Source organism: Megalobrama amblycephala, linkage group LG18, assembly GCF_018812025.1.
Source record: "Megalobrama amblycephala isolate DHTTF-2021 linkage group LG18, ASM1881202v1, whole genome shotgun sequence".
In the NCBI taxonomy this organism is placed as follows: Eukaryota; Metazoa; Chordata; class Actinopteri; order Cypriniformes; family Xenocyprididae; genus Megalobrama; species Megalobrama amblycephala.
The window spans coordinates 21,169,119-21,189,339 of NC_063061.1; the positions used below are offsets into that span (position 1 = coordinate 21,169,119).

The 20,221-nt window shown below is 42.1% G+C and overlaps 1 protein-coding gene and 1 pseudogene across 1 annotated transcript; both read left to right on the forward strand.

The window, feature by feature from the left end:
* Positions 1-673: 673 nt before the first annotated feature.
* On the forward strand, positions 674-4,484 carry LOC125253419 (annotated as a pseudogene).
* Positions 4,485-16,750: 12,266 nt separating this feature from the next.
* On the forward strand, positions 16,751-20,098 carry LOC125252616 (beta-1,3-galactosyl-O-glycosyl-glycoprotein beta-1,6-N-acetylglucosaminyltransferase 4-like). The gene is made up of 2 exons (XM_048166053.1): positions 16,751-17,443; positions 18,350-20,098. Exon 2 carries the CDS (start codon positions 18,351-18,353, stop codon positions 19,620-19,622), a length of 1,272 nt encoding a protein of 423 aa, XP_048022010.1. The 5' UTR covers positions 16,751-17,443; position 18,350; the 3' UTR covers positions 19,623-20,098.
* The last annotated feature ends 123 nt before the right edge of the window (positions 20,099-20,221 follow it).

The following is a 20,221-nucleotide window of genomic DNA, read 5'->3' on the forward strand; positions in this document are numbered from 1 at the left end:
ATGCTGCTGTGCATGCTGGGTATCACCATAGGACAAAACTCCCATCATGCACTGCAGTATGAATAATTATTGTCACCACTGTTGAGGATTGTATGCAATGTTTTCATGTATAAGCTTGAGCAGTATTAGTTGTTCATCGTCAGCATTAATTTTTTGACGAATAAAAGACTTCTAAACCTCTGGTTAATTCTCATTAAAACCCTCTGTGGATATGTGATGTGTCAATCTGGTTAGTAATAAGTGAATCAGATCATGAGAGATTTAATGTCTTTTATCTTTTCATCTAAGGCTGTGGCTGAAGTCAGTTGTAGTACTTGTGTTTCTCTTTTCTTCACTGAATCTGCTTGTTAACAGCAGGTGTTCATCATTAATGTTCAATCATCACTTAATTAATTGTTTAATTATCTCATTAACTTTAACTCTGCTTCAGTGTTACTTTAACACTATTCAGAGATGGACCATATGTACTCTGAGAAGAGTTGATTTAACTCTGGAGATTTTACTGTGAACAGCCAAATAAATGGCAATCTGTTATTATCAATTACAATTAATTAAACATTCCATTATTGCTATTATTACTTTAATTAAATCACAACAGTTTTGGTGAGTTTATAATGTAATAAATTTCTATTAATGTAAAAATTGTTATTACATCATGTGCTCAAGATTTTATTACGTTCTGAGAAAATGATTACATTATGAACATTTTATTACAATAATAATGTAATAAAATGCATGGTTATATAAAATATATAAAATATGTATATATAAAATATATTTTATATATACATGGTTATATAAAATAATCTTTCTGGTGCACAAAAAAACTGAGTGACTTTTTCACAGCAGCTGCAAGCTTTTCTTTACATTCAAGGTGTGGCAATACCATTTCAAACAATGTCTTTATGAATAACTCACTGAAACTTGTGGTTTACTGTGAAACTATTTTTTTTTTTGTTAGCAGAGCACAAATAGACAAAGAAACTGTCAAAAGGGATGAGTTCTGATTGATGGGACACTTTTTCCAAGTCATCTCAATGGCAAAAAGTGTCTCAATCACCCTGAATTCACCCTACATGTCCGTAAAATGTAACTCTTGTTTCTCTGTTTAAATTACAGTGTACATAATTTGTAATGTGCCTTTATTTCCTACAGAATGAAAAGATTGTGGCTTCACCTCAAACTGAAAAATGTCTGTTTCATCAGTTTTACACTCATTATATGCTGTTTTATGATCATAATTTTAAGAGTAAATGAAGGAGGAGGAGGACAGGAAGCAAGAGTTTTTGAGAGGTCGCGGCTGACAGTAAAATATGGCATTAACTGCACAGCAATATACGAAATGGAACCTGGGGAATTGAGCAAAACTTTAGCCATCCGCAAGCAAAAAACCTATGTAGGGGCAACTGACCAGACTATCGTGAATGCCACCTCTGATTGTGATAGGTTTGTTGTGACACAGGGCTATGATGGCATTCAAGGCACTGAATTTGAGCGTGAATTTCCTCTTGCTTACTCTTTGGTTGTTCACCAGGATGCGGCTCTTGTGGAGAGGTTGCTCAGGGCCATTTATATGCCGCATAACATATATTGCATACATTATGATCTGAAGTCTCCAGCTGACTTTATTTCAGCAATTAAAGGTTTGGCCCGCTGCATCCCCAACGTGTTCATTGCCTCAAAACTGGAGAGGGTTCAATATGCAGGTATCTCACGACTCAGAGCGGATCTCAATTGCCTGTCTGATCTCCTAGATTCTGAGGTTAAATGGAAGTATGTCATCAACCTGTGTGGTCAGGACTTTCCACTGCGGACAAACGCTGAGCTGGTGTCGGATCTAAAGGAGCTGAAAGGAAGGAACATGGTGGAGAGCAAGTGGCCTGGAGGAAAGAAATGGCGCTGGAGTGTTCATCATATCCTGAAAAATAACAACTCTGAGTACTACGACACACCTGTCAGCACTTCTGAGGAGAAATCTCCACCTCCTCACAACATTGAAATGTTTGTGGGCAGTGCTTACTTTACTCTCTCAAGGGAATTTGTAGTTTTTGTTCGCCGGAGTTTCCTAGTCCAGAGATTTCTTGGCTTGGTCTGAAGATACATACTCACCTGATGAACATTTCTGGGCGACTCTGGTTCGTGTGCCTGGAGTACCAGGTGAGGTGGCGAGATCTGATCCTGAAATCTCAGAGCTGATTTGTAAAACTCGCCTGGTGAAGTGGTCATATTTAGAAGAGGATCTATACCCACCGTGCACAGGAGTCCATGTACGAGCTGTGTGTATTTATGGTGCTGCTGAGCTCAGATGGCTCCTAAACTACGGCCACTGGTTTGCTAATAAAGTAGATCCAAAAGTGGATCCTGTTCTTATAGAATGTTTAGAAGGAAATCTTGCAGAAAAACGTCTGAATGTGCAGAGTAAAGTATAAATAATGGATTCTCAAGGTGATGTTGACAACATGATGAAGAGTGGTCTAATCTTACACAGAGTGTGTTTTTTTGTTTGTTGGTTTGTTTTTTTGATCATGTAATGCAATTAATTTCAGATTAATAATAGTTTGATATAGAAGCATGTTACCATTGTTGAGATTTATATTTTGGTGTCTGAGTTAAGTCTGAGTCTAACAGGTGTTGCAATTCAAAATGCTTAATGTACAATATAGAATTACAGTCTTGCTATAATTCAAAATTATATAATGAATGAATCCTAGATGACACCAGCCAGTTATACAATGATTATATCTTTATCAAATAAACAACATCATCTGCTTCTCTTTCCTCAACCAACAGTCACAGCACCCAAAGTACAACTAATGTTATAAAGTCAAAGAGTAAAACTGCACAACTAAAGCAAATACTGATCAACATGATGGTGAATGAAATGAAGTCAAATGGTTTAGTCAAAAGTTAAGCTGGTAATGCTGTTTGTGGAGTTGTTTAATCCTCCTCTGCTAAGATCTTGAAAGATTTGATTCATGTGATGTTTTTGGTACTGCATATTTATACATTTTTTTGTTCTTACAACCGCCTGCAACAAAACTGACCATCATTGAAATCTCGTAATTAAACAAAACTGACAGTTTGATTTGTTTCAAATTCAACAGTAATTGAAATCATTGAAATCTCATAAAGGTACAAAACCGACTGTCAATGAAATCCAGAAGCGAACAGAATCAACTTTCATTGAAATCTCATAACAAAACAAAACTAAACTAAACCGTCAACCATGAAGATCTTGTAAGGCTGGCTACACAATTTTAAGCCTGATTTTGAGCCCGATTTATACCCCCAAACGATTGTAGGGCATGGCCCGATTTGAGACTTGTCGTAAACATTTAATAAACGAATAAATGTTAAATGAATAAACAGCTTGAATATTCGATTTCTAAACGTGAGCGGGAATTGAACGCCCTTTTCTGCTGATTGGTAAGCCGAAGATCAAACCGTGCCATCATCAGTTCTGCCTCAATTCCACACAGCAGAATAATAGTCCTCCACTGCTGCAGTTGTACATATTCTTAATGCATTTATTGCTAATACTTTTTATCTGTTTCTCATCAAACCACCAAACTAATGAAAGGCTTGACACAACCTGTAGCAGGGCACAGTTTAAACAGGTCTTTCTTCTGTGTAGACCAGAGGTTCTCAAAGTGCCAGGGGGTCCTCAAAATAATTTGCTATAGCCTATTTTCCGGACTGTCACATTATCACATGCAATCATCAGTGACTTATATAATGCATTTAACATCAAATAATCTAAATGTAGACTTTTAAAAGTAGGCGTGTCAAGTATTCGCTGTGTTTTGGTTCATGTTTGTGGTGTGCGCCAGAAAGATGTTCAAGGAGATCGAGATGTGCAGCACATTCTGATGTTTATTTTTCAAAGGCATGACATTTTGTAGTCATTTTGAATGTACACAAATAAAAAGAAATTTTACCATTTTGAATGATGTCCTACTCTTATCTGACTATAAAGAGTATTAGCTTAAGTTATTTCCCCTGCTGAGGAAAAAATCCAGGTGATCGCGCAGGCGCCTCACGCAATCACACAACATATTGCTAACTTGACATCGTAGACCTGTTCATTATCAAAATAAAATAGTCAACCAAACATCTAAAAGGTTATTCTGCTTAATTTAATTTGTTTGTTGTACAATATAAAGGCTGTGCCAGTCAGTGATCATTTCTCTGCATGTAAAGATGCTGATTAGGACCCGACTGAAGTACAAGCCTTCTTTACATAAATAGTTTAGAATCTAAATGTTACATCGCAAAAATGAAAACTTTGATCTTCACGGTTTGATCTTCGGCTGACCAATCAGCAGAAAGGGGCATTTAATTCCCACCCAAGTGTAGAAATAGAATATTCAAGCTGATTGGTCAGCCGAAGATCAAACCGTGCCATCATCTGTTCTTCTCAGTTCTGCACAGCATAATAGTCCTCCTCTGCTGCTGCTGCAAAAACAAAACAAACAAACAAACAAACAAACAAACGAACAACAAAAAAAAAAAAAACAGAAAAAAAAACCAAACCATCGTCAAGATATCATAATGGAACAAAACTGACTGACACTGAAATCTTGTAAAGGAACAAAACTGACTGTCATTGAAATCCCGTAATGAAACAAAACTAATAGTTATTGAGATTTCATAAAGGAATGTAACTGACTGCTATTGAGATCTCTTAAAGGAACAAAACTGAGTGTGATTGAAATCTCGTAGTGAAATGAAACCAAATGAGATCTTGCAACCGAACATGAATCTCAACAAAAGTGACCATCAAAAATGTCATTCCGCAATGCATGCTGGGAACAACAGTACAAAACTCCCAGCATGCATCACAGCATGAATAAATTATGCAGCTGAATTGTCCTATTCATTTCTTTAATTATAATTCGCTTTTATTTTTTGCTGTGGTTGTTGTTCTTTCTTTTAGCTTTTTGTGATGTTCAGAGTTGATCTGATTGTCTGAATATTTTGTTGTCATTGTTGAGATTCATACTCTGATTGCTCATATCTGTGCAATCTTCTCATGAATCTCTACTTACTCTTTCTCTTCTGGATTTAACATTGCCAGAAGCTTTCAGCCACCAGATTTTCATGATTGGCTAATACAATAACACACTGTAGGCCTACCTTTAAATTGTAAAGAAATGAGAGATTCTTGTTTCATGAGATAGCATTTTAAGCTGATTTTAGTCAGGAAGTCCTCTATAATTGTTTTATATAGTTATTTTTGTAAATAGGTAGGCTATTTATTGAATTTTATTTTGTGAACCGCTACTGATCACCCACCGTCAGAAACATAAATCGGCACCTATGACTGCATATATCCCTATAAACCAGGGGCGGACTGGCCATCTGTGTGATCTGGAGAATCACAGAACGGCCGGTACTCCAGGACGGCCGGCGGGCCGGCCCACCACCCGCCACGCACGCAGTCATCATCTGTTTTTTTCCCCCACTAATCTGTTTCACACTCCAGTACTGTAGGTGGCAGCAATGCACCTTTAAGTTGGATGCCAGCTGCACTGGCCGTTGCCGCCAAGTAAGCAGCAAAGACGTTAGATCAGTGGTCTCAAACTGCCGGCCCGCCCACCCCCCAGGGACGGACTGGGACTAAAAAACGGCCCTGGACTTTGACTAGGCCCGGCCCAAAGCAATCAGCGTGCGGAAACTCGACAACAACAACAATAACGCCTGGCATGAGTGTCACAAGACTTTAATTGTGGCTCATGATACTATACCATCCAAATTATAGCAATAGCACTGATGTTGACTAGATGTTGTGTTAAAAGCATATTATTCTAGATTAACTTGAATACTCATATAGTCAAGTCAAGTCAAGTCAAATTTATTTATATAGCGCTTTTACAATTGGTAATTGTTTCAAAGCAGCTTTACATATTAGAAGCACAGAAAAAAAAGGGAAGTGGTTAAAAATAAGCTGTACAAACAAGCGTGGTAATATGTAACATATACAAGATGGTGCTACATTAAGCCAATGTCGGCTGACTCCCAGGGGTGGAAAAAACCCCCTAGGAGAAAACCCAGCGTGGGAAAAAAGTCCTAGGAGGGAAAAAAACCCTTGGAAGATATATATAATATATGTAAATGGATATGGAGATCAAAATCTGAATTATACATTTTTATTATAGAGATCAAAAATAGATTATATATATATATTTGTAAGCGGATACAGGGATTTAAAAATCTATGCAGCCAGAACTGGATCTGTAGGCCCATTGTCTCCTGGGCTGCATTGTAGTCAGGTCCAGACACAGGTTCTCCATCTGTTCTGGATACGGCCTGGATCCAGCACCCGGAAAACCTCGGGATAAGCAGAGAGACAGATATTAGCGTAGATGCCATTCTTATTCTGACGTACAGGTATATCTAGTGTTATAGGAAATGTTCTCGGTTCCGGCCGACCTAATTATTGCAGCGTAACAATCCTTTAACGGATTTGAAAAATGTTAATGTATTGATAATGTGTTATGTGTATGCAAGAGCAAAGAGATGTGTTTTTAGTCTAGATTTAAACTGACAGAGTGTGTCTGCTTCCCGAACAATGCTAGGAAGATTGTTCCAGAGTTTAGGTGCTAAATAGGAAAAGGATCTGCCGCCTTCAGTTGATTTTGATATTCTGGGTATTATCAACTGGCCTGAATTCTGAGATCGCAATAAACGTGAAGGACTATAATGCATTAAGAGCTCACTTAGGTACTGGGGAGCTAAACCATTTAGTGCTTTATAAGTAAGTAGCAAGATTTTAAAATCTATACGATGTTTAATAGGGAGCCAATGTAATGTTGACAGAACTGGGCTAATATGGTCATACTTTCTGGTTCTAGTAAGAACTCTAGCTGCCGCATTTTGGACCAACTGTAGTCTGTTTAAAAGCCGAGCAGAACAACCACCCAGTAGAGCGTTACAATAATCTAGTCTTGAGGTCATGAATGCATGAATCAACTGTTCCGCATTTGTCATTGAGAGCATATGTCGTAATTTAGATATATTTTTAGATGGAAGAAGGCGGTTTTACAGATACTAGAAACATGACTTTCAAATGAAAGATTGGTATCGAAGAGCACACCCAAGTTCCTAACTGAGGACGAAGATTTAATGGAGCACCCGTCAAGTGTTAGAGAGTATTCAAGGTTTTTTCGTGAGGAAGTTTTTGGTCCAAAGATTAGGATATCAGTTTTTTCTGAATTTAATAATAAGAAATTTCTTGTCATCCAGTTTTTAATGTCAGCTATGCATTCTGTTAGTTTTGTGAATTTGTAGGTTTCGTCAGGGCGCGAGGAAATATAGAGCTGAGTATCGTCAGCGTAGCAGTGAAAACTAACACCATGCTTCCTAATTATCTCTCCTAAGGGCAGCATGTACAGAGTGAAAAGCAACGGTCCTAGTACTGAGCCTTGTGGTACTCCATACTGAACCTGTGATCGATACGACATCTCTTCATTAATTATTACAGACTGATAACGGTCAGATAAGTACGATTTGAACCATGCCAAAGCAATTCCACTAATGCCAATATAGTTTTCAAGTCTTTTTAAAAGAATGTTGTGATCGATAGTGTCAAAAGCAGCACTGAGATCTAATAACACTAATAGAGAAATACAGCCACGATCGGATGATAAGAGTAGATCGTTTGTAACTCTAACGAGAGCAGTCTCAGTACTATGGTACGGTCTAAATCCTGACTGGAAATCCTCACAGATTCCATTTCTTTCTAAAAAGGAGCACAGTTGTGATGAAACTGCCTTTTCTAGTATCTTTGACAGAAAAGGTAGATTCGAGATTGGCCTGTAATTTACTAAATCTCTCGGATCTAGTTGAGGTTTTTTAATAAGAGGTTTAATAATAGCCTGCTTAAAGGTTTTTGGCACGTATCCTAGTGTTAACGATGAATTAATTATATCAAGAAGTGGACCTACGACCTCTGGAAGCATTTCTTTCAGTAGTTTAGTCGGCATTGGGTCTAACATACATGTCGTTGATTTTGATGATTTGATAAGTTTAGATAATTCTTCCTCTCCTATAGCGGCGAATGATTCTAGTTTTACCTCAGGGACACTACAGTGCACTGTCTGAAGCGAAACTGTAGACGGTTGCATGTTTTTAATTTTCTCTCTAATATTATCAATCTTGCAAGTAAAGAAGTTCATAAAGTCATTACTGCTGTGCTCTATGGAAACGTCAGCAGTTGAATCTCTGTTTCTAGTTAATTTAGCCACTGTGTCAAATAAATACCTAGGATTATGTTTGTTTTCTATTAAGAGATTTGAAAAATAAGTAGATCTAGCATTTCTTATAGCCGTTCTGTACTCAATCATTTTTTCTTTCCACGAAAGGCGAAAAACTTCTAGTTTTGTTTTCTTCCAACTACGTTCAGCTTTTCTAACAGCTCGTTTTAGAGCCCGAGTGTGCTCATCATACCACGGCGTTGGATTAGTTTCCTTAATCTTCTTTAGACGTAAAGGAGCGACTGCATCTAATGTGCTGGAAAAGAGAGAGCCAATAGTTTCTGTTGCAGCATCGAGTTCTTCTAAGTTGTCAGGTATACTAAGGCGATGAAACTGCTCGGGGAGATTATTTATAAAGCAATCTTTAGTGGTAGACGTGATGGTTCTACAATATTTATGGCTGGGTGGTGGTTTTGTAGCCTTGGCTAATTGTATTATACACGAGACTAAATAATGATCTGATATATCATCGCTCTGCGGTAGGATTTCAACAGCATCAATATCAATTCCATGCGACAGTATTAGATCTAAGGTATGATTACGACAATGAGTGGGTCCTGACACGTGTTGTCTAACTCCAATAGAGTTTAAAATGTCTGCAAATGCCAATCCAAATGCGTCTTTATTATTATCTACATGGATATTAAAATCACCAACAACAAGGACTTTATCCGCAGCCAGTACTAACTCTGATAGAAAATCAGCAAATTCTTTGATAAAGTCAGTATGGTGCCCTGGTGGCCTGTATACAGTAGCCAGCACAAATGTCAACTTACATAATGTTACATAAAGCACCATCACTTCAAAGGAATTATATTTGAAATTCTTTTGAATGATTCTGAATATATTACTATAAATTACAGCAACACCTCCCCCTTTGCCTTTCTGTCGAGGATTGTGTCGATAATCATAACCTTGAGGACTAGATTCATTTAAAGTAATGTAATCGTCTGGTTTTAGCCAGGTTTCTGTCAAACACAGCAAGTCTAGTTTATTGTCTGTGATAATTTCATTTACAGTAAGTGCTTTTGAAGAAATAGATCTAATATTCAGTAACCCAAGCTTTATCATTTGTTTATCTGATTTATCTGTGATTTTCATTTTTTGAACATCAATTAAATTTTTACCCTTAAAAGGTTTCGGAAGTTTTTTGTATTTACTAGTTCGAGGTACAGACACAGACTCTATGTGATAATATCTAGGTGAAAGAGTTTCTATGTGCTGTGAATTATCTGAGTTCTGTGACGTGAGGCGGCTAGCAGACGGTCGGTTTAGCCAGTTTGTCTGCGTCCTGATCTGGGCCCTGGTTTGTCATGGTTTAGCTCTAAGACTATTTGCCAAATTTCTAGATAGAAGAGCAGCACCATCCCGGAGGGATGAATACCATCTCTTTTCAACAGATCAGGTCTGCCCCAAAAGCTTTTCCAATTGTCTATGAAACCTATATTATTCTGCGGACACCACTTAGACAGCCAGCCATTGAGTGATGATAACCTGCTAACTATCTCATCACTCCGACGAACAGGAAGAGGGCCAGAACAAATTACTTCTGCTGACATTGAATTTGCGAGTTCACACACCTCTTTAATGTTAATTTTAGTGATCTCCGACTGGCGAAGTCGAACATCATTTGTGCCGACGTGGATAATGATTTTAGAATATTTACGTTTAGCATTAGCCAGCACTTTTAAATTTGCTTTGATGTCAGGTGCTCTGGCCCCCGGCAAACATGTGACTATGGTGGCTGGTGTCTCTATTTTCACGTTCCGTGTAATAGAATCGCCAATAACTAGGGCACTTTCAACAGGATTCTCAGTGGGTGCGTCACTGAGTGGGGAGAACCTGTTTGATGTTCTAATCGGAACGGAAGAGCGGTGTTTGTTCTTGCCACTATGCCGCCTCACAGTCACCCAGTTAGCCTGCTGCGTGGCTTCTACAACCGGAACCGAATGTGCAGTGTTTACTAGGCTAGTCGCATCCAAAGCAGTATCTAAGGCCCTTTCATTCTCACTATCCTCAATTAAAGTTTGGATGCGTGTCTCTAATTCTGAGATTCTCTCTGTCAGCCTGACAATATCCCTGCATTTATCACATGTGTAAGTCTCACTGCTGACAGAAAGAGCTAAGCTGTACATGTTACATTTAATACACATGATAATCGTCGGACATGACTGACCGTGTGTTTGATGAACGCCGTCCGAAAAACTGCAACGCACACGGGACTCGCTGGCTGGATGTCTCGGTCGCTTGCCGGTGCCTGGGGCAAGGGTGATGTGCGGGACGCTGTACCTCGCGGTGGATCGATGAATGCCGGGCAGCAACGTCTCCACAGCTTCCCGATCTGGCGAGGACAGATCAGAATAACATACATCGGATAAATCTGCCATTAAATCGACAAGGAAGGTTGGTTTAGAGGAAAAAAGAAAGTAGACGGTAGCTAGCAGGCTAGCGGGCTATGGCTAACACTAGGTGATTACGCTGGTAGATTACTTGTAATAAATCGTTCCGTTTAGTAATACTATGCAATAGGTAATCTAGTGAAAAATAAGAAAGTTATATTATGTGAATAGGAATAAAGAGAAGGATTTAGGATAAACTCCACGAAGCTCCAAACGTAGGTCAGACAGCAGGCAGCAGCGTATAGCAGGGGTCTCAAACTCAAATCGCTTGAAGGATAATATTGGAGGGCCATGTTATCCTTCAAGCGGAAGAAAGCGCAACATTTCAGAAAATTTAAACGGCATCTTGGACAAATGTGGCCCAGCTGTGTGAGCACAAGTGCTGCAGGTGTCTGTCAAGAAACAGAGGAGTGTACAAATGTATTCAGGAATTGTATTTGTTCAGTACAGTGTTGTTCAGTGCAAGATTTTAATGTTATTTAAGCTAACATAAAGTAAGGGAAAATACTTCCACTAGATGTTAAAAACTAATAATGTATGTAACAATGAGAGATTTTTATTTTTTTTGGCAAAATAAAGTTGATATATAGCTCCAGTTTTTTTGTTTATTTCTGACCCCTCCATGCCACAAGTGTTGCTGGTTTTAAATTACTGATTTTTTATTCCATATATCTTGTTGGATGTGAGAAGTCGCACCAGACTATTTCAATTAATAGTATTATATTAGTAATAGTATTATATAATTATATTACACTCTGTAACTGTCACAGACACGTCAGGTTCCACCTCACTCCCTTACCCACGCACTCAATCACCAGCGTACTGATCACCGCCACCTGTTACTCATCAGCACTGCAATCACCACCACTACAAAACCACCACACTCACACACACTCACTGTCCGGTCTCGTTTGCACTACTACACATGTATGCTTACCTTAAGGACTCGCAACGACATACTTACCTGCTCCAGTGATCTCCTCCATCTCCTTCGTCTCCTGTTCTCCTCGTGTGCCTACCTGCCTGTGTTTCTGAGTGTCTCCGTCATCTCCCTCCATTGCATCTCTCCGCCAGCATCTGCAAGGATAAATCAGGACAGTATTACATTCTCTCCTTCTCTCAAGAACTACAAATCTGCTTACCATCACCCTGTGCTCTGCTAATTGTGAAATAAACTTACCTGGATTGCTTTTACCTCTGCCTCCGTGTCTCTGTTGTAACAGAAGACCGGACCTTAACAACTTCACAGCATGAGCACCAACGATCCGTTTCAGGAGCTCGTGGACGCGCTGCGCCGAGCACTCACTCCACAACCATCCTCACCGTCACCCACCAACGCTGCAGCTTCCGCACCCACCATCACCGCTTCTTCACCAGCGTTCACCGCCAGTCCCATGGCCAAACCGGCGCCCTACTCTGGATCGGCGGAGGAATGCAGCGGATTCCTTCTCCAATGCGAACTGGTCCTGGAGATGCAGCCGCACCTCTACACAACCGACACGGCGAAAATAGCGTTAATCATTTCGCAACTGCAAGGTAAGGCCCTGCAATGGGCAGACTCCCTGTGGACACAAAAAGGCCCTGTTGTCAAATCATATTCGGCGTTCGTCTCTCACTTCCGTGAGGTCTTCGGGAAACCTCTGCCGGACTCTTCGACTGGTGAGAAACTCTATAATCTGAAGCAAAGAAATCTATCTGTTAACGACTATGCCTTGCAGTTCCGAACGCTAGCCGCCACCAGCGGATGGAATGAACAAGCCCTCATCACCACATTCCGTCAGGGGTTGGAACCCAATGTGCGGCTGCATCTCGCTGCATACGAGGACTCAATGGGACTTGAACGCTTCATCCAACTCGCCATCCGCATGGGTTCTCGTATGCAGTCGTGTCTCTTAGAGCACCAGGGCCAGTCATCTACCACCAACCTCCTCCGTCGGTCCGAACCCGTCAGCCCTCCAGAACCAGCCACCGAACCTATGCAAATTGATCATTCACATCTCACCTCTAATGAAAGACAAAGAAGGCTGACCCTGAACTTGTGCTTATATTGTGGATCTCTGGGGCATGTCATCTCCACATGCCCAACCCGTCCTCCTTGGCCCGTGGTGAGTGCAATTTTCCCCTCCATTCAGAAAATGAAACCACTCACTACTATTGTAATCCTTACTGCTGCAAATACCTCTGTTCCAGTGGTGGCGCTCCTCGACTCAGGGTCAGCAGGAAATTTCATCTCAGGTGCCCTCTGTCGACAACTCAAGCTCAAGATCTCCCCGTCTCCGACTAGCTATCAAATCCATTCCATCACGGGCAAACCCCTGAGCCGTAAGAACATCCGTCATTGTGTGGGACCACTTCAACTCTGTGTCGGCATCCTGCATTCGGAGAAGATACATCTGCTGGTTCTGCAGGAGTCCACCGCTGACGTGGTTCTAGGGCGCCCGTGGCTTGAACAACACAATCCCACCATCTCCTGGCGCACGGGCGAAGTCCTGAAGTGGGGCGACCACTGCTTTCCAGATTGTTTCCCAGCGCTTCCTGTTCCGAAATCTCCACTCTCCAAGTCTCTCTCCATCAATGCCACGTCCATCGAAAGCCCTGTAGAGAAGCGCTCCGTGGATGTTCCCCCGGACTACGCCCCCTTCAGTGACGTTTTCTGCCCGCAACGCGCCTCCAAGCTTCCTCCACACTGGCCATGGGACTGTGCCATCGATCTGTTACCGGGTGAGCCAGTGCCCAGGGGACGCATCTACCCCCTGTCAATACCGGAGGAGAAGGCCATGGAGGAATACATCAAAGAGGCACTCGAACAAGGTTACATCCGCCCGTCTACTTCCCCTGCTGCTTCAAGCTTCTTTTTTGTGGCGAAGAAGGACGGAGGCTTGAGGCCCTGCATCGATTACCGTGCCCTCAACAAAATTACTGTCAAGTTCCGCTACCCACTTCCCCCCGTCCCAGCAGCCCTGGAACATCTCCGCGGTGCCACTGTGTTCACTAAGTTGGACCTCCGCAGCGCGTACAACCTCATCCGGATACGTGAGGGGGACGAGTGGAAGACCGCCTACGAGTATCTCGTCATGCCGTATGGCCTGGTCAACGCCCCCTCCGTATTCCAGGATTTCATACACGAGGTGCTCCGGGAGTTTCTTCACAAGTTCGTGCTGGTATATATTGATGACATCCTCATCTACTCCCGGAGCTTGGCCGAACATCGCCACCACGTTGCGGAGGTCCTCCAACGCTTACGGCAATTCCATCTCTTCCTCAAAGCTGAAAAGTGCTCCTTCCACCAGCCCTCTGTCCAGTTCCTGGGGTACATGATTGATGACAGTGGCATCCGGATGGACGAGGGGAAGGTCTCCGCTATCCAGTCCTGGCCCACTCCATCAACAATCAAAGAACTCCAACGCTTCCTAGGTTTCTCCAATTTCTACCGCCGGTTTATCAAGAATTACAGTACCATCGTCAGTCCACTCACCAACTTACTCCGTCACCAGCCCAAGTCTCTGTCCTGGTCCCAACAAGCCACCAACGCCTTCGAGACCCTTAAAAGAGCCTTCACCACCGCTCCCCTCCTCGTCCACCCTAATCCAGATCTCCCATTCGTCGTGGAAGTGGACGCCTCCACCACCGGAGTGGGAGCGGTCCTCTCACAGTAGCAGGGGACACCAAGTAGACTCCATCCATGCGCCTTCTTCTCCCGCAAGCTCAACCCGGTGGAGGTCAATTATGACATCGGTGACCGCGAACTCCTGGCCGTCAAGCTTGCCCTTGAGGAGTGGAGGCATTGGTTGGAGGGGGCTACTCATCCTTTTTAAGTTCTCACTGATCATAAGAACCTAGAATATCTGAAGGCTGCCAAAAGACTCAACCCTCGCCAAGCTCGCTGGGCCATGTTCTTCTCAAGGTTCAACTTCTCCATCTCTTATCGCCCTGGTTCAAAGAATACCAAAGCTGACGCCCTGTCTCGCCTCCATTCCCCTGAGGAAAAGCCTGAAGATCCTGAAACAATCCTGCCGGAGTCCATTTTCGTGAACCCTATCCAGTGGTCCGAAGAAACCATTCCCTCCTCCAATGCCTCCACACGCACTCCGCCGGGTTGCCCCCAAGGCTTGCAATACGTCACACGGGCACGTCGCACTCCACTCCTGCACAATACCCACTCTTCACTTGGCACTGGCCACCCGGGGGCCAATGAGACCCTCTCGTTGCTCAAACAACGCTTCTGGTGGCCCAACATGGCCAACGATGTCAGAAGGTACGTGTAGGGCTGCAGGGAGTGCGCCATCTCAAAGAGCCCACGCCATCTTCCCACCGGCAAGCTCCTTCCTCTGCCCGTTCCTGAGAGACCCTGGTCACACCTGGGAGTGGACTTCGTCACCGATCTCCCTGAGTCTGACGGTCACACGTGCATCCTGGTGGTGGTAGACCGCTTCTCAAAGTCCTGCCGTCTGATACCCCTGGAGGGTCTACCTACCGCCATGGCCACTGCAGAATTGATGTTTAATCATGTTTTTCGTTATTATGGAATTCCTGAAGACATAGTCTCCGACAGAGGACCCCAATTCGTCTCCCACGTCTGGAAGGCCTTCTTCTCCATCCTGGGTGTGACTGTCAGCCTGTCATCTGGATACCATCCTCAGTCGAACGGGCAGACGGAACGGAAGATCCAGGAGATAGGCCGCTTCCTGCGTACCTTCTGTCACGGCCACCAGAACTCCTGGAACCAGTACCTGGGTTGGGCCGAGTACGCACAGAACTCCCTCCGCCAAGCCACAACTGGACTAACACCCTTCCAGTGCGTACTCGGCTACCAACCCCCACTGTTCCCCTGGGATGGGGAACCTTCCAACGTTCCTGCAGTAGACTACTGGTTCCGGGAGAGCGAGAGGGTTTGGGACTCAGCCCACCACCAACTGCAGAGAGCCCTGCGCAGACGCAAGATGGCAGCCGACCTTTGGCGCTCCGACGCTCCTGTCTATCAACCGGGGCAGAAGGTCTGGCTGTCCACCAGGGACATCAGGATGCGTCTGCCCTGCAAGAAGCTGAGTCCCCGCTTCATTGGCCCGTTCACCATCATCCGGCAGATCAACCCCGTCACCTACCGACTCCAACTCCCTCCACAGTACAGTAGAATCCACCCTACATTCCATGTATCACTGCTGAAGCCTCACTACCCTTCTGTTGTTCCCTCCACAGAACCTGACGTGACAGCCGCCGAGCCCCCCCTTCCACTCATCCTGGAGGACGGCACAGCTTACGTGGTTCACGAGATCCTGGACTCCCGGCGCCGTGGTGGTCAACTCGAATACCTCGTCGACTGGGAAGGCTATGGCCCCGAAGAACGCTCATGGGTTCCCAAGAATGATATCCTTGATCCTATCCTGTTACAGACCTTCCACGCTAACCACCCAGACAGACCTGCCCCACGCCCTAGAGGAAGACCACCACGACGTCGGGGTCTGCGGCCCTCAGGAGCGGGCCGTGGGAGGGGGGGTACTGTCACAGACACGTCAGGTTCCACCTCACTCCCTTACCCACGCACTCAATCACCAGCGTACTGATCTGACCTGTTACTCATCAGCACTGCAATCACCACCACTACAAAACCACCACACTCACACACACTCACTGTCCGGTCTCGTTTGCACTACTACACATGTATGCTTACCTTAAGGACTCCCAACGACATACTTACCTGCTCCAGTGATCTCCTCCATCTCCTTCGTCTCCTGTTCTCCTCGTGTGCCTACCTGCCTGTGTGTGTGAGTGTCTCCGTCATCTCCCTCCATTGCATCTCTCCGCCAGCATCTGCAAGACTAAATCAGGACAGTATTACATTCTCTCCTTCTCTCAAGAACTACAAATCTGCTTACCATCACCCTGTGCTCTGCTAATTGTGAAATAAACTTACCTGGATTGCTTTTACCTCTGCCTCCGTGTCTCTGTTGTAACAGAAACAATGAGAGAGACACTGCTGTTTACATTTAGTATGGTAAATAAGATGTTTATAGTATAGGTATAAAAATATTTTAGTAGGCCTAATGAAATTTGAAGTAGGCTAAATGAGAAATAATGCAAAGGAAAGTACATTTTCTGAAATGTTGCGCTTTCTTCCGCTTGAAGGATAATATGGCCCTCCTATGAGGTGTCAATCACAGAAACGGCCCCTGACAATTTGAGTTTGAGACCCCTGCTATATGAGTATTCAAGTTAATCTAGAATAATATGCTTTTAACACAACATCTAGTCAACATCAGTGCTATTGCTATAATTTGGATGGTATAGTATCATGAGCCACAATTAAAGTCTTGTGACACTCATGCCAGGCGTTGTTGTTGTTGTCGAGTTTCCGCACGCTGATTGCTTTGGGCCGGGCCTAGTCAAAGTCCATGGCCGTTTTTTAGTCCCAGTCCTTCCCTGCTATAAACTCCACCCCTTTCAACACTTTTGACCTTAAGCAGCTCTAGACAGATAGCAACAGAAGTGGGATAAAAGGAAATGAAATCCTGTAGAACAAGTTGTGAACGAATTATCTGTGTGCATCTGATAACTATGTACACGCAAGGTTGTCGACAGCCTGTCGTTTTGTAACTTTGATGAGAGCACTGACTGCCTTTTGGGAAGTTGTCTCAATTTAATTGAGTCTAGACTGTTCAGTTAAATACAATTTTAGGAAAGTCTATTTTGTGATCCTGCAGTTGTTTATATTGCTCTGAGTGGAGTAATTTCATGGTGTCCTTTATATGATTTGTGTGAGTTTCCATGTATAGGAGGAGGAACTCTTGTAGGGTAAGCAAGTTTCTCTTTGTTAGAAAATTAATTATAATCTAGTATGTTTAAATATGATTAAGCATAAAAATAACACTAGCTACATTTAGTAGCTATATTACTAATACAAGATTTTACATTTATAATCTTTCTTCTTTCTTTTATTTTTATTTATGGTTTGTAGCAACTCATAGTTTAATAACTGCACATACATTCTAAAAAATGCTTGTGTTAAAAATAAACCAAGTTAGGTTAAAAATGGACAATCACAGTGATTGGGTTAAATGTTTGACCCAACCTGCTGGGTAGTTTTTATTGAACTCAACTATTAACAATTACTATATTGCTTGCTTAAAATGAAACCAAAATGTAAAATGTATTCATATGTTTAATAAGTTTAATAAATACAAATTAAATAATTAACATTTATTAAATTGCTTATTAATAAATGTTCACATTTGATTATTAGTGTTGCCTCTAGTAATTATGTGTGTGATTTTTAATTCCCAACATATTTTGGGTTCATTTTTGGCCAGCTTTCTAGTAATTTTTAAGCAATAGTTGAGTTAAATAAACCTGCCCAACAGGTTGGTCAAACATTTTTGTGGTTGTTTCAACCACTGGGTTAAAACAACCCAGTCACTGGGCTATTTAACCCAACTTTGGTTGTTTTTAACACAGCATTTTTAGCGTATTGTAAAAACTGCACATAATGTAATAAATGTTACATTATTATTGTAATCAAATGTTCATAATGTAATCATTTTCTCAAAATGTAATAAAATCTTGAGCTCATAATGTAATAATTTTTACATTGAGAAATGTATTACATTGTAGTACTAGTATGAGTAATCTGGTGGATTTTGTTGGCAGGTTAAGACTAAAAAAAATTTGATTTTTAAAAGATTTCTTTATTTCCCCCTACAGAATGAAAAGATTGTGGCTTCACCTCAAACTGAAAAATGTCTGTTTCATCAGTTTTACACTAGCAATCATTATATGCTGTTTTATGATCATAACTTTAAGAGTAAATGAAGGAGGAGGACAGGAAGCAAGAGTTTTTGAGAGGTCGCGGCTGACAGTAAAATATGGCATTAACTGCACAGCAATATATGAAATGGAACCTGGGGAAGTGAGCAAAACTTTAGCCATCCGCAAGCAAAAAACCTATGTAGGGGCAACTGACCAAACTATCGTGAATGCCACCTCTGATTGTGATAGGTTTGTTGTGACACAGGGCTATGATGGGATTCAAGGCACTGAATTTGAGCGTGAATTTCCTCTTGCTTACTCTTTGGTTGTTCACCAGGATGCGGCACTTGTGGAGAGGTTGCTCAGGGCCATTTATATGCCGCATAACATATATTGCATACATTATGATCTGAAGTCTTCAGCTGACTTTATTTCAGCAATTAAAGGTTTGGCCCGCTGCATCCCCAACGTGTTCATTGCCTCAAAACTGGAGAGGGTTCAATATGCAGGTATCTCACGACTCAGAGCGGATCTCAATTGCCTGTCTGACCTCCTAGATTCTGAGGTTAAGTGGAAGTATGTCATCAACCTGTGTGGTCAGGACTTTCCACTGCGGACAAACGCCGAGCTGGTGTCGGATCTAAAGAAGCTGAAAGGCAGGAACATGGTGGAGAGCAAGTGGCCTGGAGGAAAGACACAGCGCTGGAGTGTTCATCATATCCTGAAAAATAACAATGAGTACTACGACGCACCTGTCAGCACTTCTGAGGAGAAATCTCCACCTCCTCACAACATTGAAATGTTTGTGGGCAGTGCTTACTTTACTCTCTCAAGGGAATTTGTGGTTTTTGTTCGCTGGAGTTTCCTAGTCAGAGATTTCTTGGCTTGGTCTGAAGATACATACTCACCTGATGAACATTTCTGGGCGACTCTGGTTCGTGTGCCTGGAGTACCAGGTGAGGTGCCGAGATCTGATCCTGAGATCTCAGAACTGGTCAGTAAAACTCGCCTGATGAAGTGGTCATATTTAGAAGAGGATCTATACCCACCGTGTGCAGGAGTCCGTGTGCGAGAAGTGTGTATTTATGGTGCTGCTGAGCTCAGATGGCTCCTAAACTACGGCCACTGGTTTGCTAATAAAGTTGACCCAAAAGTGGATCCTGTTCTTATAGAATGTTTAGAAGAAAAGCTTACAGAAAAACGTCTGAATATGCAGAGTAAAGTATAAATAATGGACTCTCATTCCGGAATTCATTGTAATACTGACTGCCTGATGTATAAGTTATTCTCTGTCGCCCCCTGCTGTGTACAAATCAATAGAGGATGAGTTGGCTTTTTGAACCACTGCTCCAATGGAGCTTTTCTGGTGCAACTTTACAAAACCAACAAGGTGCATGGAAAATACAAAAAATAAATAAATAAAAAAGCCAACCAGCAGCACTTGTGGAGGAAAATGAAAATGATGGGGAAACCTTTTGTCACCTAAAAGAATGTATTACTGAACAATTAAGAGGTGATATAACAAATCCGGTACCAAAATATTTTAAAGAATGTAATCATATGGTCTTTTTTGATTATTGGCACTGAACACACATTTGCAGTAAAAAGAGGTGATATTGACCAAATTCTAAAAAGAAGAGAGGCATTTTTAGATTTTTTTTTGGGGGGGTCTAAAAGATTTTTTTTTATGACATTTTAAATTAAAATATGTATATAAAATATGTATATGTATGAGTTTGTGTATATGAATGTGTATTAAAAAATATGAAGGTATTTTTATCTTTTTTTTTTTTTACATATTTATTTTATTTTGTATAAAATAGGGGT

What these genes read in the sequence shown, in the direction of transcription:
- LOC125252616 (XM_048166053.1), top strand. Translation starts at nt 18,351, where the DNA reads ATGAAAAGATTGTGGCTTCACCTCAAACTGAAAAATGTCTGTTTCATC.